Source organism: Alligator mississippiensis, chromosome 3, assembly GCF_030867095.1.
Source record: "Alligator mississippiensis isolate rAllMis1 chromosome 3, rAllMis1, whole genome shotgun sequence".
Taxonomy (NCBI): domain Eukaryota; kingdom Metazoa; phylum Chordata; order Crocodylia; family Alligatoridae; genus Alligator; species Alligator mississippiensis.
In genome coordinates this window covers 69,214,714-69,235,780 of record NC_081826.1, presented here as the reverse complement: position 1 = coordinate 69,235,780, position 21,067 = coordinate 69,214,714, and the positions used below count along the sequence as shown (strand labels likewise).

The 21,067-nt window shown below is 40.0% G+C and overlaps 1 protein-coding gene across 3 annotated transcripts in view; it reads right to left on the bottom strand.

Annotated features, from left to right (window-relative positions):
* TOX (thymocyte selection associated high mobility group box) overlaps positions 1 to 21,067 on the bottom strand; it is a 306,122-nt gene that overhangs the window by 122,718 nt on the left and 162,337 nt on the right. For all 3 annotated transcript variants that reach the window (XM_059724058.1, XM_059724059.1, XM_006269533.4), the window contains one exon: positions 11,597 to 11,839. In XM_059724058.1, the coding sequence (XP_059580041.1) occupies positions 11,597 to 11,839 (243 nt within the window). The remainder of the gene's footprint in view (positions 1 to 11,596; positions 11,840 to 21,067) is intronic.

Below are 21,067 nucleotides of genomic sequence, written 5' to 3'. Positions count from 1 at the left end.
TCATGCTAACAATGTAGAGCTTCCCATTCAGTTTCCTCTTGACCGCAGAATCTAAAGTGCCAAGGGGGATGTCTGTGCAGCACTAGGCAATGTTAAACAGATATACCCTGTAAGCTAGCTCATGAACCAGTAGTAATATAATGCATTAGTGCAGTGCTTTGCATGGGCTACCTATTGCAGCTATATCACTTCTGGCTAATGTGCACAGAACATTAGTACAATTCTGCCTTGTATTACAGAGACTTCCCAAAGATTGAGGATGAGGGGAGATACGACAGGATGCAGGCATCTTGAAGAATTCCAGCTACTAGAAGTGCTTGTCCATATGCACATTCCCACTGTGGGTGACACTAAAGCAGCATTCAAATCATCTTAGTGTGGGTTTCAGAATTAAGGCACACAGGAACTGACAGACTGTACCAAGCACATCACCATCCTTGGAGACTTCTGTAACAACATACTGTTTGGTAAATGTGGCTGCTTTGCAGATCTCAGAGGTAAAGATGCTCTTTAGAGAAGCCACTGAAATCATCTGGGCTTTGGTATTATTAATTGTAAAAGGTGACTAGAAGAACAAAGTCCTTGATTTACCATATGTGATAGATACAGATGTATCGACCCTGAAGATATTATTTATCAGGAGATAGGTCCTTTGATGGATGCACTAGTTCATAGGCTAACTGCCTTTCTACAAAGATTGGAAGATCTGAAGTCTATACACAATGTAGATGTTGTCAGTAGATCCAGGAATAGGGTGGCGGGGTGTCCTTCCCCCCTACTTTGGGTGTGCTGTGCATACACAGTGAGCTCTTAAGCTCACTGCCTGGTCAGCGCAGAACTTTGCCAGAGCACTGTATGAGCAGTGAGCTCTGAGCTCATCAGCTGATTAGAGAGGAGTCCTCCCAGAAACCCTGCTTTCATACTGCTCTGGAGCCCAACTCAGTGGGCAAACATTGCTGGTGTTCACTCTTCCCTTCCCCCCTCCTCCCTGCTGAATTCAGCAGCAGGGGACAGGAGAGGGATGAGTGGTAGCAACAGCAGCACCAGTCACCCTCTGGGCTGCAGAGCTGCACAAAAGCAGGGGCTCCGGGCAGATCCCATGCTGAGAGCTCAGGTAGGACACAACCAAAGGCACTGATATGTAAATTCCCATCCAAGAAGACCAGAGACCTTGCACTTGGAGGTTGATGCCCACTCTCCACTCTTAAGGGGAGGCATGTTACACAGTTGTCTATAGCTGGCCTGGCTCTAGCAGATGAAGGACACAGATTGAATCCCAGGGATCTGGCAGAAGGCATAATAGAAAAAGAACAAAGAGAAATATTCAAGAAAAAGGAAAAAAAATACGAGAGGCAAGAGCTAAATGAGGAAAAGTGGTACCTCCTACAACTGAAGTGTGGTAATGAACACTTGGAAAGTATCAGTTCTCACTGGAGAGAACAATCGAAACCACAGGAAAAGGTATAAAAAAAATCAAGCGGAGCAAAAGAGAAACTCTGTAAAGGTGGTCAAAAAGGATAAAATAAAAATAAAATCAGATTAATTTTCAAAACAATGTACACTGAACATTTTTCTTCTCTGCATATATCTGTGTAGCAGGTTTTATTGTAGGAATATCCAAATGTGGCATTTGCTGGATGATATTTATTTTTGCTCTTGTAGAAAGACAACCCAATACTTTTGTTGAAAAAAGAAATAATGTAAAGTAAAACCCTCTAAAGCTAATAAATGAAGAAAAGAGTGAAGCAACATAATCTGAGGAACATCCTGCTGAAGAAAGAAGGTCACAGGCCCAGGATGTGCCATTTTTACAAAAGTAAGTCTGTAACATTATAGTATAATATATAATGCTCACACTGCAAGGGAATAGACTAGAGAAGGGGAATTTAAGGTCTGATCACAATGTATAGTATAAGCCAAGTATGAAGTTCACAGGTGCAGTTCTTGTTTTTCCCAGTCCTTATATTTGGAGCTGGGGCCCCTGCAAATTCCAATATGCATGATTGCCCAGATCAGACTAGTATTCTCCATGCACTGTGCCTCTCCAACATCTGGGCTCAGATGAATGTGAATGCAGTCTGATCCATTTAAGCACTACTACCTTTTAAAGTTTTCAAGTAATGGAAGGCAAAGAAACTGCATTCTATTTAAGTAAAGAAGAGAAGCAGGAAGCAAGAGGAAGCAGAGACCATTCCACCTGATGCACAAGGCTCTCTTGTTAATCTATATTATGGGTTCCTGACTCCTCTTCGTCTTCATAAAAAGCATCTTTCCAATATCTAAAAGTGAAATTTCATATCTATGTCATCTATAGACCCTAAAATGAATAAAATGTTTTTGCCAAAGATTAAATGAGTCTTCTTGTTCTTCTTTGATGCCTACTCAAAATGTTTAAAGATTAAGTCAACAATCTCAGAATTTCAAACAGTTCTATGAGATATGTTTTTATATTTGCATACTCTACTGTGTGTTTTGTTTGACATACAGCTGTGACACTATCGAATGTGCATTCATCACTAGCAGGGACTGCAGGAAGAAGGTCCTAGTTAGCATAGCACCAGAGATTGAAGACATTTGCTCCATAACACGCTCAGCATGCATCAGTGCACTTCTAGCCATAGAATTCATGCAGACATTTGCTGTACCTCATCTACAATCATATGGTTTACTTTAAACCATGTGATAATAGATTGGGAGTGGCTTGTGCATGTGTTTGCTAGTGCTGGGAGACACAATGAGAACCTGATCTAAGTCAATCAGGCTGGGGGAAGGGGCAGGCAGGATTGAGGGGAGGGCTAGTAGGTCTGCAAGGGGAGGGAGATTGGCAGGATTGGGGAGGGCTGATGTCATAGCATGGGGACAGCAACTGCAGCTGGTGCTTGTTTGACAAACAGCACACAGAGAATGCCTACAGCTAAGCCCCCCGTTGCTGAATGTCACCAAAACCCAACACCTATAGGCCAGATCTCATGGTTTCACGGGCCAGATCCAGCCCATGGGTCATAGGTTACTAACCCATGATATAGGTAATCAGTACAACCATAATTTGCAGCTTATTCATTGTCTATAAGGCCAGAAAGAACCATTGTGAGAATCTTGTCTGAACTCCTGCATAACACAATATGTATAATTTCAATAAGTAAATTCCAGCTTCACATCCAATACTTTGTGGTGAAATATAGATTATCTTAGAAGGAAATTTAATCTTTATTTAAAAAAATCCATGTAATGGCATATCCCTCTCATCCCTTGGTAAATTGTTCCAGTGGTTAATTGTCCCCACTGTCAATCCTGAATTTGAGTTAACTCAGCATCAGCTTCCAATTACTGTGAGACAGTTAGGTGGGTAAGAAGCTGGCTACGGGATAGGATCCAGGGAGTCCTACTGAATGGATCTGTACTGTCCTGGCAAGAAGTGGCCAGTGATGTTCCTCAGGATGCGAGGGTGAATTGCTCACTGGCCTAGTTTGCAGACAACACCAAGTTATGGGGAAGTGTGGTCATGCTTGAAGATAGGCTGCAGATACAGGAGGACCTAGACAGCCTGGAAAGTTGGGCAGATCAGAACCGGATGAAGTTTAACATTGAGAAATATAAAGTGTTCCACCTGGGGACAAATAATCTCCTGCACACCTACAGGCTTGGCAACTCTGATCTGACCCGCACTACAAATGAAAGAGACCTGGGGGTAAGAAGTGACCACAGTATGAACATAAGCCGACAGTGCGATGCTGTAGCCAGAAGGGCAAATAATACTCTGGCGTGCATCAATTGATGCATCTCCAGCAAAACCGAGGAAGTGATTCTTTCGCTCTACTCAGCATTGGTGAGACTGCAGCTGGAGTACTGCGTCCAGTTCTGGGCACCGCGCTTCAACAAGGACATGGAAAAGCTTGAAAGGGTCCAGAGAAGGACCACCCATATGATCAGAGACTTGCACGGCAAGCCACATGCGGAAAGGCTGAGGGACCTGGGACTCTTCAGCCTGAAAAAGAGAAGGCTTAGAGGAGACTTGGTGGCAGCTCACTGCTAAAACAGGGGTATACAGCAAGGGCTCGGTGAACAACTTTTCACCAGGGCACCCTGGGGGAAAACCAGGAATAATGGTCACAAACTCCTAGAAGACCATTTCAGGCTCAACATTAGGAAAAACTTCATAGTTAGGGTGTCCAGACTGTGGAATAAGTTATTTCTAGAGGTGGTCCAATCGCTTACCCTGGAAATCTTCAAGAGGAGACTGGACGGTCACCTAGCTGGGGTTATCTGAACCCAGTTATCTTTCGTGCTTGGTGCAGGGGGCCGGACCCGATGATCTTCTGAGGTCCCTTCCAGCTTCATAATCTATGAATGAATCTATGAACTGGGTCTTATTGTGCCTTTGTTGGCTAGGCAGAGGAACCTTCTATTATCAGTTACCTTATCCTCATATAAGGATATAGATGTTTATTAACCTAAATCAAGTTACCTCTAACCTAACTCCCTTCATTTGTCATATAGACTATCTTTATAACAACAGTACAATGGAGGGCCTCTCCCAGGGCCTGGGGGGAAGCAATGCAGAACAGCTCAGTTCTACTTCAGAGTTAGGGTGGCTAGGATCTGGAACCAACTTCCAAGGGAAGTGGTGCTGGCTCCTACCCTGGGGGTCTTTAAGAAGCGGCTTGATGCCTACCTGACTGGGGTCATTTTAGCCCAGTTTTCCTCCTGCCCAGGCAGGGGGTCAGACTTGAAGATCTACAAGGTCCCTTCCAACCCTACTTCTATGATTCTACTGAGGACAATAAATTAACAATTACCTTTAACTATGCAGTTTAACAATATCCACACTAACTGCTATGTCCCTCTGCCTTGCAAAGCTAATGTCATTGCATAAACCCAGGTTTTAAACTATAAAAATGATTCTCCCCAAAACAACAAGGCTTAAAATATATTTTTAAAAACAACCTATTAATACAAGGGGTTCTGTGACCTAAAATTTATGATTCACCATTTCTAATTACAATAATTCACAGTAATAAAATATGGAGTAACAGCATGTCTGTGTGGAATAATAGAAAATGTTGATCAAGTAAAGACCAAAGCCTGGAAAGGAGGTACAAATGTGAATTATTCACCAGAGACTGAAAGTCTCTTCTACCATTCTGTGATTGCCATATAAAATACAGGGCAGGGGTGAAGGGGGTGGGGGGGGAGGGCGGGGGAGATTATGTGTATCCAAGCATGATTCAAATCTCAACACTAAGGTTAGGAAGAGGAAAAATCTTTTGTTTTGTTATGGTAAAGAAAGTTATTCATTTTGTTCCTCAGCAATATACAATTTCTATTTGACTCAGTGGTTTGTTCTAACACTTATAGGTGCCAAAAAAAAAAATCAACTGTGTAGGTCAGCCACAAGATGAGTCACAAATAGTGATTTTAAACTAATACGTACAAAGCTGGTGAAACAAAATATCTTAAACACGTTCCAGCTACAACAACAACAATCTCCTCTATTGGATTTATTAGCAATCACCGTATGAATAAGAAATAGTATCTGCTTTCTACCCAATATGGAAAATTAAAATAAAATAGGTGTTTGATTTCCTTTGCTGAATTACTGTGCTGTATTTTGTTTAAGATAGTTTCTCGTGGGTTGCATATCTAAAAAAATATAATTTCTGAAAAACTAAAGTAATTGCTCAGGCTTTGATGAATTGGAGCATAATGTTAAATAATTATTCATTGCCTTTATTCTTCTGTCAAGGTGGGCAAAATCATTTCTTTTTATTGCTTTTCTTATATAAGGACACAGGTCCCTATGACATCCATTTTATTTTAAACTAATGCTTCTATTATTCCAAATCTGAATAATTACAGCTGACATCATCTATTCTTTGGTGTCCTAAAAGATCTTTAGCTCTAGTCCACTGCTACATATTTTATACATTACATGAAATAAAATATCTCAAGATTTTGAAAATATTTATTTTAAAAACAGCAACGAAATTGTCTGTAATCATATTTTCTGCTCTGCTTTGAAAGCAGCATTATTCAATATGCCAGTGGTCTTTTCCATAATAGCAAAGTATTAGAAATTCATGCTGCTCTAATACATCTGAATTCATTGATGTACTGCACTCCCTATAGACCTAAAGAAACATTTCTTCTTCAGTTTCGTATGTCCTGCATACTACCTACCGATGTAATGGTTGTCAAAACAGTTGTACAGTAGCCTTTGAATTCAAAGTGTGCCTTGACTGTATACTAAAAATGACAATAAACCTAACTATATACATTATACTGGCTTTTGTTGTCAATACAGATAGAGCATTTGGGAAATAAATCCCCCAGTTTTATTGCCTTTTAACATCTTTTTCACTTTCAACTTCAAAACTTGAAATCTGAAGCATTCAGAGAAATTGAAATCCCTTTTATATTTTTCTTGTAAATTTTCTATACCACATCATTATGAACCATATTTTTCAAAAAGCCCTGCTCTAGCATAAGTGTTCTATATGAAAGCACTCTAAAAATACTAGTGCTCTTTTTATCTAAAAGCAGCATTGTGAATTTTAATTCAGATTTGCTAAGAAAACTCTTAACACCCATAAAATGTACTCCAGATCTTGGCATGTCTATAATTTTATGTTGAGCACATAAACACAAGAAACATTTCATTCTTTGTAGCATATTAAAAGACATTTTTCAGATTAAAAAACACTCTTGTGTGAGGCACTGTATAGGTACTTTTGCTTGCAAATGGCTAATGGGTACTTCTTACTGTCTTAGGGCTATTTCAGGAGGATAATATTCATATGGACAAAGAAGCCTAGATAGGTTAATAACTGAAAATGAAGCAGACCTAGATACAGTGGAACTGCCACCATTGTAGTACATTGGAAAAGGCTCCTTCTCTTCCACCATACATAAGTTAACTTACCAATCAATGCATTTTCATTATGAAGTTATATCTAGATATCCAATTTATTTTAAATATTGGCATATCATAGTTATGCCATATGTATTTACTGCAGTCTTGCAGTTGGATCTGATGTTGCAGGAGTAAGAGGTTGCAATTTTTTGTTGCAATATTACAAAAAGCTGCATAATTTTGAGTCCTGTATATCTATTTTAAGTCCTGCATCAATTGAATTTCTTAAGAAATTTGTGTTTGATATCATTATAAACATGAGTGCAAGTGTATGTGTGTGCTTGGTAGAAAACAGAGATCCAGGCAAGAACAGAGAAGCAAGCATAAAAACTAAGAGCACTGTGTTGAAGAAGAGAAATCATGATTATTTTTAAGAAGTAAGGAGTATGAGAGAAAGACTTAAATCAAATTTCAAAGCAGGCTAATTCTAACTTAACTGTCAGATAATGTAAATGCCAATGGGAAATTCTCATCTCCCAACACTGAAATTCTTCAGAAGAAGAACCTCCACAGTGCAAAAAATCTATGAGGCTGATTCTTAATAAGAATTCCCTGAGCTGGTACTGCGTTCTTATTGTGTGCACTTAAGCACTTCTACAAATGAAAACTCTTACAGATCCTGGGTCAAACCTGCAGTCCTTACACAAAGGGATTTCAGTAGAAGTTAAGGTCTATCTACAAGTTTTAGTAAACCCGGAATTTTAGTTGGAGATTATCAAAAGAATGCTTTTGAACGTAGGGTGGCGTAACTTTTAACCATACTGGGTCAAATCTTGAAGACCTTAGCTTTTACTTAGCCCTCACTCAAAAACACTGTAATTTTATAGAAGCAAACAGTTCACAGTTGAGATGAAAGGAAAATGATGTGATTTGAGTATCCAATATTTTTTCAGCTTTGTCTTTGAGGTCAGTGTACTTATTTACTTCCATCTGTTTACAACGAACTAATAAATGTATTAGTTAATAAAAATAACTTAAAGGAAAGTGTCAAATAATCTTTTTACAGTTGACTACAGACCATTCAGTTCAAGTGAAGGATCAAAAACATAGATATTATTGCTGAAATACTATATAGTTAAGAAGTATTTAGTCATAATGTTCAAGAGGAAGAGTTTATTTGCCAAATTCAATGAAGTTATATTTGTTTGTACTAAAACTGGATTTGGTCTAATATCAGTAAATTCCAGTGAAGAAAATAAATGAACTAGGGCTTTTTCCCCATTCTACCAAGTATTCAGTGCTGAGAACAATTCCAGTATAAATAGTTATTAGTGACTGGAAAATTAAACCCATTCTGGGGTGTTGTAATTTGCCAACATCAATATTTGATATACTAGTTTTGTTGTTATTATTTGCCCTTGATCAACTAGTATATCAAAGAGTTGGTAACAAATTTTTGGAAAAAGTGGGAGAAATTGATACATAATGTTTATGGTAAAAATATAATTTGCAAATTTAATAATTAATATATTAAATAATTTGAGAAGATTAAATAAGATAGTAAAAAAGAAACAAGATTGGTGGTGAGTTATATCAAGAGGGTAGAATCATGTTAAAGAAAAGACATGTTATCAAGTGCTGCATCTTAGATATCTACACAAATTCTTCTGTCTCCTTTGATGTTCCAGAAGGTTGAAAGCAATGTGGAGTGACTTTTTCTTCACTGCAAAGTAAGCTTGAATTATCTGCATTTGAGTTAATTACTTTCGGGTTATTCTACCTCTAATTAGAGTAGCCACACTGCAAAGTAACACTCAAATTAGAAAGGCATCATAATATCATCTAATGAGCTATACTAACTTTATTTGTGGCTTATTCTGTGACACATCAGCCAGCTTGAGTTAAACGTGCTCAAGGTGTTTTGTGAGTGGATGCGATTCAATGTAGGGGTAACAATTCAGTTAGAACAATCAGTGGTGCCTTCGGGATCATTCTTACTCAGGATTCATTCAGTAAACTTAGTGCTTCTCTTCTTTTTTCCTATATTTCCTGGAGTCCTGAACTAAATTATGTCTTGACATCAAGATTGCCAGTTACACTACTCAGTCATTATTATCATCTTCATTATTGTTGTTGTTAGTATCAGTATTATTGCTACTTGCCCTTGATCAACTAGTTCTTTGTGATGATCTCCAAATGTTCAAGTCCCTTTGTTCATAGTTTTTTTGTTTTTACAAGGGGCTACCATGGAACATCAGTGGTTTTAAAAGGATACATAGTTTCTAAAACCCTGGCACAAAAATGGTCAACTCAATGAAACGTGGCTTTACATCTTTACTGAAGTGTTAAGGTACCTCATCAGGTACTTCCGTAGTTCTAGTTCTATGAACACTTCAGCTCATTTTCTTTCATAATGAGATCCAATACTGCATTTTATCAGTTTTTAGGACAGCTACACAAATTTAAATTAATCTCAGAAATACTTCTGTAGTTCTGTGTTGAAAATCCTCCCCCCCCCACAACATCATGTAGGCTCTTGAAGTTCAGATTCTCCCTTCAAATATAAAGACACAACATTTAATCATGGAATCAAGTTTGGAAGGGATCACAAAAGGTCATCTGGTCCAAATCACTGCCGAAATACAGGAATGCGACTCCTAAATTGATCTTGTCCAGTACTTATCCATCCTCCTTATGAGAACCTTAAGTGAAGCAGGGACGTTCTGGGGTGGGGGGGGTGAATTGGGGCGACTGCCTGGGGCCCCATGCTTTGGGGGCCCCACAGAGTGCTGTACGGGCCCTGCCACGGCCGCCATGCACCACTGCTGCTCTGGCGATGCTCACCACCCCCTTCACTCCCCCACCCCCTCCACACACCCCTAGGGATGGCTCTGAGCGATGGAGATTTTAAACTTCTCTGGGCAATCTATTCTACTGTCTTAGTGTACAGGATAGCAACTGCACAGCATATAGTATAGGGATTCTGAATCAGGCTTCTAGTAGTTGGCTGATCTGACCTAGTTGGAAATACTGAAGACAGTTTGATTTTAATGAATTTACAATGGAATGCTGTCTACTAGTTGGGTTTCTGTTGTAAGCCTGCATAGTTTCCTAACACCTTGTCACCTCAGCTCCTTGGTTTATGAGCTGACAGGAGCTGGAAGCCTCTGTCTCAAAGCTCCTAAGCTTGATAGGCTGCTGTATAGCAGGATTTGGAGCTTCCCAACTTCAGGGAGGCCATCTGATGAGGTGCTGGGAATCTGGAAGGCATGTGGCTTGAGCTTCCAAGTTTAGAGGCTGTTGTCTCAGTGACTATTCCCTGAGCTTCCAGGTCTCCACTCTTGACCAGGCAGGATGGCAGGGAGCCAGAAGCTCAGGAGTACTAGTCACGAGCTTGTAGGTTCACCGCTCCCAAGAGCTGTTGCCTTGAGCCAGCCTACCCTGTTGCCGGGTCTTCATTCCCTTTCACAGAGGATTTTTGAAAGTTTGGGATTTGTTGTCTACAAAACAGAATTATCTGCACACCTGTACAGGCGATATACTTGAAGTATGATACTTATTCTTAAGAGTTTCTTGAAAAATATTTTTTGGAATATTTAAGATGGCCCTGGACTTGTAATCAATTTTGTCAGGACAGAAAGGCATAAAAATGGCAAATATCTTAAGATCAGGACCATGATGACTTTGGGCCAGATCCTAATCAATACTGTAGCTGCCTAAACAGAATTTATAGTCACAAAAAGCAATCCAATCAACTGCATCCAACAGCTGAGGACTGATCCAGATGCCTAATGTCTAACATAAAAATGCATCAACAGTCAACCAACAAATGGCAGTATGACTGTAGTCAGTAATGAGAATGCTTCCAAGAGAAGGAGTCCTGGGTGCTGGATCTTCTTAGCAGACTGTTTATGCATTTTTTGTTAGATTATCATTGATTAAAATTGTAAATAACCTATTTAGCAGAGGCTAGGACCCAGAACATCTGTCATGGAGTGCGTCTTAACCACTTAACTATAGTGATTACAACGTCTCTTGCATTCTCTCTTTCTGGTGGCCCTATCAGTTTTATATCCTTGGCTGCCAGTGGCCTAGCTTCAGCAGGAAGGGTCAATTTGGCTCATTCTTCTGGGAATAGGCACCTAAACTGTGTAAGTTGTGACACCTATGTGGAGATACCTATAAGGTTGATTTGGTTCTAGCTTGGCATGATAGGCAGATTTTCAATAGTTTTAATGGAATTTCTGGCTGGGTAATGACTGGAAACTGTGAAAAGGATACAAAATTTGGTCTACAGTCAGAAATGACATTTGGTGTTTTCCTGAAGTATAGTAAACAAGAAAGCAAAAGCTAAATTTCTGTACATCTCTCATTATATGCACATTAGAAAGAAAAGACCTTGCAAGGAAACCAAAAAAAACCCCAGTCATCTGAAGCTAAAATCTGTTCTAACTGAAATAAAATGCATTGGGCTGTATTCTATTTTCATTTACACCAATGAAAAGATGGCATAATGCTACTGAAGTCAGTAGGTGAAATCATGGTCCCAACAGAATCAACTTCAAAACTGTCACTGACTTCGATGGGTCAATATATCACTTCATATAATCAGAGTAATACTGATGAGAAAGCAAAGCCAAGCAATCTAATCCCACTTGAGACCTGGGGACAGACAGTCCTGTATCAGTATTTCAGACATCTGAATGTTTTAAACTAGCACGAAAACCAAAGATGAAAATTCCTTACCACTGAAAGTGAATTTGAAAGCAGTGTCCCATCTTGGCTGAGCATATTGGATACTGTAATTTCAGGTAGGTCCATGTTTTGTGGGTGGAATGGAAGCAGGCCATTATGATTCATTGGGTGACACAGAGAGTGATACCCAGACTCTACTTCATTCAGGTGCACCAACGAATGGTCAGGTAATGATGGAGGAGTTATGGGAGGTATGTTGAAATCTTCACTTTCAAGACTTGGACCAGGAAACGACTGTAAGGAAAAATATAGATATTACTGCAAGTTACTCAAAAGCACTATAAAAAGCCATGTAGAAACAAACAAAAACACTTACACATTTAAGCAGAAGTTTCAATTTAGCAAAGAGAGCATTTTAAACACTCATATATTACAATGGTGGAGCTTCACCATTATATATAGGATAAAAATTGCCTCAAAGGCATAACAACCTCTGGTACTTCCACAGCTTTCATTAGACAAGAGTTTTTTCTTCCCCTCAAGAACCTGAATTCAAACAGATTTCAAGGGTACAATTAAATTTTTCCAAGAGTCTTCATCTAGTTGTATGCCTTTTTCATGGGAATTGTGGAAAAGGGAATAAAATTTATAAAATTAACATTGAATCAAAAATGCTTTATGAGACTCCCTGCTACTGAGATCAAGAACTACAAAGTATAAAAGAAGGCTATTGCTTTTTTTGGTTTATATAAAAGAAACATGCATTCATTTTGCTTCAAAAGAAAAACAAATTAATATAGAAATAGCATGTGCATTGCATAGGCATATATTATAGTTATCAAAAATACATTTGAAATTATATTTCAAGAATATGGATTTTTCCTTTCTCAATCTATAAACTCACAAATATGTGTCTTTCTTATTCATCTAAGCAATTTACTCCATAAGGTGACTGTTTCATGTTTTTGCTGTACGTTGTTAAGTCACATAACTTATTTTATTCAAGGTAATGCCACAGATAAAAGTCAGAGGGATACACCAAAGTGGATACAGGAATTGCTATTATTTATTCATGCTCTTTCTACAGCAGGTAGGCTCATATGGGGATAAGGGATGGCTGTGTGGGCATATTTTTGTACTTCAAAGGGAAAGGTGAGCATTGTAGTTGAAGGTGGTTAAAGCAGTAACCTGACAAGAAAGGAGGGTTATGATTCATAGATTCATAGATGTTAGGGTCTGAAGGGACCTCAATAGATCGAGTCCGACCCCCTGTATAAGCAGGAAAGAGTGCTGGGTCTCGATGACCCCAGCTAGACACTCATCTAACCTCCTCTTGAAGACCCCCAGGGTAGGGGAGAGCACCACCTCCCTTGGGAGCCCGTTCCAGACCTTGGCCACTCGAACTGTGAAGAAGTTCTTCCTAATGTCCAATCTAAATCTGCTCTCTGCTAGCTTGTGGCCATTGTTTCTTGTAACCACCGGGGGCACCTTGGTGAATAAATCCTCACCAATTCCCTTCTGTGCCCCCGTGATGAACTTATAGGCAACCACAAGGTCGCCTCTCAACCTTCTCTTGCGGAGGCTGAAAAGGTCCAGTTTCTTTAGTCTCTCCTCGTAGGGCTTGGTCTGCAGGCTCTTGACCATATGAGTTGCCCTTCTCTGGACCCTCTCCAGGTTAGCCGCATCCTTCTTGAAGTGTGGCGCCCAGAATTGCACGCAGTACTCCAACTGCGGTCTGACCAGCACCTGATAGAGGGGAAGTATCACCTCCTTGGACCTATTCGTCATGCATCTGCTGATGCACGATAAAGTGCCATTGGCTTGTTTGATGGCTTCGTCACACTGCCGGCTCATGTTCATCTTGGAGTCCACTAGGACTCCAAGATCCCTTTTCACCTCTGTGCCACCCAGCAGGTCATTCCCTAGGCTGTAGGTGTGCTGGACATTTTTCCTCCCTAGGTGCAGCACTTTTATATTAAATATAATCAAGTACTAAATAAATGTGCAGTAACCAGAGTTGCTGAGCAGTAGCGCTGACAAACGCCTTTTTAGTGATGTTACTGAGCGGTAGCCTAATAATACTGCACAGTAGCATATTAGCACTGTTGGTGCTGTGATGTGCTACTGCACAGCATTATTCAGGTACTGTGCAGTTAGTGTCTTGTGTAGATGTGCCTACTCATTCCCTAATGTAGTATAACACTGTGTATGGATGCAAGCATGAAGTTCAAAGCTATGCAGAAGGCCAAGAGATGAACCAGTGTCCCAAAAGATAACATAGTGGAATTCAGTTATTCAAAATAGAGATATAGTTTCAATACAACACCTGAGATTATACCACCCAGCTGAAACATGTACATAAAGCCTTTCACCTGGCTTTACAACAAAAGGTTTTACATGCTTCCACAGAATTATTGAAATATTGCTGGAAGCCATTACCAAATAACTTGCTCCAGAAAAGTGCACCTTGCCATGCCCAAAAGCAATGTCCTGTCACTGTAGTCAAAGGACACTATAGCTATTTACAGCATCTAAAGACCTGTTCCAAATTAAGGGTACCACAGTACATAGTATATAAGGAAGAATCATGGATAAACTCATAGGGGCAGAAATATGGGCCAAAAAAACCCAAAAAAACCTAACAACAAAACCATCATTATGTGTGAAGAACTTAGTTTATCCTTGCCTGGTGGACTGACTCTGTTCTTAAGAAGAACATACTATTGTAAACTAGCCCTCCCTCCTCCTCCAGGCATTTGGACTCTTTAGCATTTGGTGTGGTTTTCTAGTACGAATTCTCAGAGAAAGAATATTGGCATCTAGCTTGCAAGCCTTATCTTTCTTGGCATTGACAAAGTTTTAATGCAGCCATCAGTTAAGACTCCGTGAAAGGCAGAAAATGTGTGCATCAAAAACAGATTCCTCACTGGATGGGAAAGAAACATAGCAGTGATAAAGAAAACAAATTAGGATTAAGCAAACAATAGGTAATTGCATAAGGTGCCAAATTAGTATATTAACAAGACAGATAAAAATATAAAGTCACTTCCACAAAGGCTTACAGCCTAAATTTCACTTGATACAACAGAAATAATGAAGAGTAGAGACATGATGGGAAGGAAGAGAGTGATGACATCAGAAAGGTTATTCTGGACAAGTATATCTCTTATATACTGCATAAGCTGCCCATCATGATGATCTGCCTCACAGCCCTCTCATATTCATCTTATGGGTAGATGAGGTGGCTTGGTCTGTTTGGAAAGATGCAAGGGGTATGAACGGAAAAAAGTTGGGTTTGAACTACTGTACATTTACTACCTGACAGCCCCATAGGAATTCAAAGCCTCAGAAGATATTTTTCACCCTTACTCTATCCCAAGGGTGGGCAATTATTTGGGCTGAAGGGCCACTTAGGGAGTTTTGGTGAGTTGCCATGGGCTTGGTCAGTGCTCCCCACCTCCCTGGGTCAGGTCAGCACCCCCAGCGGCCCAGCCACAAAGCTCACCAAAACTCCCCAAATGGCTCTGCCCCAGGGCCCAGCCATGTGCTATCACTACCTGGCAATCTTAGGGTCTCTACGGAGACCAGCCCAGGACCTCCATGGGCAGGACGTGCTTGGCCAGGCAGATGGGATGGGGCCACGAGCAGGCAGGGAGTGGCATCTGGGAGCAGGATGGGTGGAAGGAGCCAGGGCTGGGATCATGGGGAGGTAACAGCACAGGGCTGGGGCCCAGGGCAGAACCTCAATCTGTTCCCTTCACATCCCCACCTGCAGAACTGCTGCCCATCATAGGGAATGTACGGTCAGCAGATCATACCTTTGTCCCAGGCCCTGACCCTGTGTTGTCAATGACCTGGGATCCCAGCCCCACTTGCCCATCCTGCTCCCTGCCCACCTGCAGCATCATCTCATCTGTCTGGCCACGCACACCCTGCCCACACAGGTCTCCGGCCAATCTCCATGGATCCCCTGCTTGCCTGCTTCATTTGGAACTCCTGGTGGTGGGTGTGGAGAGGACAGGCTGGGGTGCTCAGGCAGCAGGGCGGGATTCGGCAGCAGTGGTGACACTGGCAGTAGCAACCGGAAGGAGCTTCCGCCACTAGGTCTACAGTGAAGCGGAGTCTGGCCACTGTGCCGCCCCAGCCCTGATGTGACCTTGGTGCAATGGGATCAACCCCATGTGCCACAGCCCAGGCTGCCCTATGAACCTGGGCTAGGCAGGGCTGAGGGATCTTGACAGGCTAGATCTGGCCCGTGGGCCATATTTTGTCCACCCTTGTGAAGATGTAGTTACAGAAAGTGACTGTTCATGATCTTCTGTTTGCTGATGACTGTTCCCTGTATGTCAGACTTAGATTTGGCATTCAACAGAGTATGAACCATTTCTCTTCAGCTTGTGACAACTTTGGCCACACAATCAACAAACACTAAGATGACACCAGTGATGCACAAGCCTTCACCAGAAAAGCTTTACACAGAGCATGCCATCACAGTGAATGGCCAAATCCTCTAGGCAGTGGACAAGTCCACTTATCTCAGCAGTACACTGTCACATGCAGTTCACAATGATCATAAAACCAATGCCAGAATTGCTGAAGCAAGCATGGCATTTGGCAGACTATGTGAAAATGTGTGGGAGTGCACACACATCAGTCAACAAACAAACTGAAGGTCTACAAAGTCATTGTGTTGCCAGTCCTGATGTATGTATGTGAAACCTGGATGGTATATAGACACCACACTATGCAGCTTTCTCTTCATGGGCTGTCTGAGGAAACTGATGAGAATAAGATGGCAAGACAAGGTCCCAGACACTGAGGCTTTTACATGGCAGACATTTCAAACATTCACACACTGTTGATGGAATCACAGATGAGATGGGTAGGCCATGTCTCCAGGATGTCAGATGAGCAACTACCTAAGACGATCTTTTACGGTGAGCTAAAGGAGAGATAGTGCTCTCAGGGAGGCTAGAAGAAATGCTTCAAGGACTCCTTCAAGTCATCCTTGAAACACTGACCCAAAGTCTAAGGAAGATCTCACTCATGATCGTTCCACCTGGTGAAGCCTCATCCATACTGGAGCTACCATCTATAAGCAGAAAAGACCTGCTGAGGCAGAGCAGAAGTGCAAGCAGCGTATATCTCACAACAGCAGCATGTCTACTATTGATTAAACAACCCAAAGTGGCATCTCTCATTCAATGCGCCATAGATGGTTCAAAGCACAAATTGGCCTGATCAGCTATTCACATGTCCACAGAAACCAAACTAATCAGTGATGTCATGGTCATCTTCAAATTCAAAGGATGAACAACATGCGCACCCCTGCTCTATCCCAATCTCCCTGCACCATCCCACAAATGAGTTGTTCTTGGAAATATTCACCTCCCTGCTGGCACCAGGGTACCAAATGAATGAGAGACCTCTCCTCAATGCTCTTCCAAGAGGAAGAGTCTGCCAGGGGAATTTCTCTTTTCTCAACTTTCTGAAGTAAGAGCTTAATAGATCTCATCTATGACTCTGACTCTTCTCTTCAGATGCTCTGTTTGTATAAGACCAGGAGGCAAGCTTCTCGATTTGCACTGGGGCTGAAAAAGACCATCACTATTAGCGAGGACACAAGCCAAATACTGAGAAAACTACCTGTGTGATAGCCACTAATATTCAGTGTGCTCAATTAATCTGATATTTGAATTGCCCATCATTCTACTGTATATGCTTCTATAATGTAGCTCTCACTTAAGAATGATTTTTTCCTTCAAATATATGTTTAATTAGTATCACTTCAAATAGAGTGGCAAAAGCACCACAATGATGACATGTAACTTCACTTATTATAATTTAAATGAAACACTAGTCTGATAAATTCCCACCATCCAAATGTATAGTTAGAGTATGCACATGCATTATATATGTAGGTTAAGCATTATAAAGTCAAGGTTACTGTGTATGCTCTCTTCATTGCAACTAAAAATGTACACACTGTGATTAGTTACAAACCAGCTATAGTGCATTTGATGCCACAATTTAATATATATTTTTCAAATTATATTGTGCAAATTTTTAGATTGCTGTGGCAGAGTATTAAAGAAAATAATAAAACAGTACAATATGTAACTAATGTGGAAATTAATTAACAAGCTATAATAAACTACTCCCATAGTACTATGGTTATATATGAAGTTTTGGGAGGTATTTTTAAGTGAACAGTACTAGTGCCTGCACCTTTTTAGGGGAAAAAAAAAACATTAATGTAAGGCAGAATCTAATTCAATAAGAGAATGTTTGAGATCATTAGTAACAAGGAATATTTCACTATGCTAATACTTCCTATCTAGCGAGGCAGTGCCCTTTATTTTGTGTATGTGTGTGCACATATTTCTACTCTATATATCATCGCTACACCAAGAAATAATGTCGCTACTACTGTTTGTCTCATTGCTGCTGTGAATGCTTGTGTCCAACTCTAGTTCAAAGGTATATCTAATTGCATTTCAGAGTTTTATACACATTAACACTACATTCTACATGTTACTTTGATTTAACATTTAGTCAGACTTCCACAGTTCCACTGTATCCTGAAGGCCAGGGAAAATCTCTTTATTCTACTAGCCAAGACAGTGAAAGCAAATTGTCATTTTAAAGCCAAGAGGACATAGCACTGCATGTTTTCTTTGCCTCACCCCTGACTGCAAGAGGACTTAGCAGTGACTGTGCTTTTCTCCCTCTAACTATGGAAGGGAGGAGCTTATTGGTTATCAGCACTAGGGAGAGTTCCTATATTTTATTATAACCAGGAGAAATGACTTTACAAACCCAGTTAAACCCTACTGGAATGTACTGAAGAGATCAAGCCTTTATTTTACATTGTTAAAGAAAAGAGTTTAATTGAATCTGAGTATCATCATAAGCACTTTCAAGCATATTTACATTTTAGATGTTTGGTTACAGGAACCTCAAAATCAAGCCACTGTAAATTTGGTGTGTTTGGTATTCTATTTAAATTAACAGAGCTGAACCTGAATTTAACAGTTATAAATACAGGATGGATCCAAAAACAGAAGGAACTTTCTCTATGGTTCTAGTTTAATGTTTGTGAAATGTTACATTCAGTTCTTTTACAGAAAATACACCCTTCAAAATGGTGAAAATCGCAAAAGAGCGCTCACATGAGTTTTCTGCCATTAACTGTGGGAATCTTTCCCTTACTATGATTAGAGAGAGGTATTTCACCATATTAAGCATCTTAGAGGCCAACTGGCTCAGGCATAAGCTTTTGGAGGAGATAGACTACTTTGTCAGATGCTATGAATCAGAGGCTGCTGCCTATGAAAGCTTATGATCACTTGAACCAGGTAGACCTAAAGGTGCCATTCTCCGCTGCCTTCTCTTTTTGCCACTATGGTTAGTGGCAAAATCAAGCCAATGCATTTTATTTCCTTTTTAACACACACAAAATACTCATTGTAACGAAGAGGTATTTGAAATACTTGAAATGGCTGTATGACGGACTGTATAACAATTAAGGGAGGGAATATAAGGACAAAAAAAAATCTACATAATAAATTATGGTGACTACAGATGAAAAGAGAAAGCTTATTTATGCTTGTATTGAATGTTATATATCAAAGTTTGGAAAGTAAATGGAGAAAAAGAAATGGAAGGAAAAGAGATATTTAAACACAACAACCACAGGAGGCAGCAAACATCCAAATATCTAACAAACTGGGAAGAACAGAACCATCATCAAAAGATATCTTCTAGCAGGTAAGTTTAAATTAAGTGCTGGATGGCAGAATTATGCAAGCACTCAACAAAATATGGTATTAGTTATAAGTCCTTAAAAACATGATCTTCTTACAAAGACACCTATTTAAAAAAAATGAATGTGGAATGTGTCTTAATTTTTCATTTACACAAAGGCTTCTGCATCAGTAGAAAGATGCCAATTTTTAAAGATAGATGCTTCAGGCTCTTCCATCATTGAACACATGATTACATAACTGAAATAGTTATGAATTGAAAATAATGTAAAAACAACAAGCTCATTTGGAGAGAAAAAAAACCAATTTATACGCATTTGAGAGTTAGGGTGGTATATCTGACAGTGAAGTTTTCTGCAGTTTTAATGGGATCAACGTAATCTCCAATTTCTAAATGGAGGACCTTCAGAAGCAAGTGTGTTTTTAGCTTCTTTTGTCTCTGCATGAGCAAGGCTTGATAGCTTGAGACTATAATGCATTATTGTGGAAACCTTCGGTCTGTTATATAAATCATCTTAACACTCAGCAAGAATTGTCCAACAGTACCATTGATATGTTCAAGTCAATGATCCTGCAAACAATTTTTTTGTTTCTTCATATGTTCGACAACAGCAATAAATCATATTCATTTAAAAACACACAATATACTAATTTATCAAGCAACAGCCATCAAAAACATATTACAGGGGAAGGTATACCTTTTTCTCCTCATTGTGTTAATCAATTTCTCTAATTTACATTAGGTAAAGGGCAACGCCTCAAGCAAAACATTAATTTTCCAGTAGTAGATGAATTCTATTTTCAATAAGGTGGAGAATATGCTGACAATTATATAATTGATTTAAAATAATCACAATTTCCAAGGCAACAGAATCATGAAAAGGTATCGTGCTTTTTAGATTAGTTCATCTCAAGAATCTCTTCTCATTGTTTAATTTTACAAATATTGCCACAAAATTTGTTCTAAAACAAATTTTTTTTTTATGTTTTATACTGAAATGCATTTAATAGGGGACAATGAACAAAAAAAAAAATCAGAAAAGATTACAAGATTTGAATAACATAAATGGCTAGAAATACAAACATTTTAACCTCTCCAGAGGGTTAAGAGTATAGCTTTCCTATTCAGAAAATTTATATTAGTCTAGCAGAAAAGCACTCCCTCTTGCCATTGGTCCTGAGGTACAGGAACTCAGGGCCAGATTCAAAAGATTTAGATGCCTTACTTCTAAGCATCTGGCCTTAAAACCCATGACTTCCCACTCCTAGACAAGTATCCTAAACACCAGGCTAAAGTTATTCTCCCTCTTGCTTGTTCTTCTGCTTCCATGAATTTTGCATTCCTTTCTGCACAGGGGCCCGGCTTCAATAGGAGGGGTGAAGAGTCCTTCTCTACCTGGAGCCTCAACAATAGCCTGGCAATAAGTTATTCTGTTGCGGGGTGGAAGACATAGGTTTTAATCCCCTCAGGCAGACATGATCTTAGAAACCAGGGATTCTACTATATCACAGAACTATGATATGGTTGGAATAACAGAGACTTGGTGGGATAGATCACATGACTGGAGCACTGTCATGGATGGGTATAAATTGTTCAGGAAGGACAGGCAGGGGAGAAGAGGAGGAGGAGTTGCACTTTAGGTACAGGAGCTATATGATTGCTCAGAGCTCCAGTATGAAGCTGGAGCTAGGCCTGTTGAGAGTCTATGGGTTAGGGTCAGAGGGGAAAGTAACAAGGGTGATGTTGTGGTAGGGG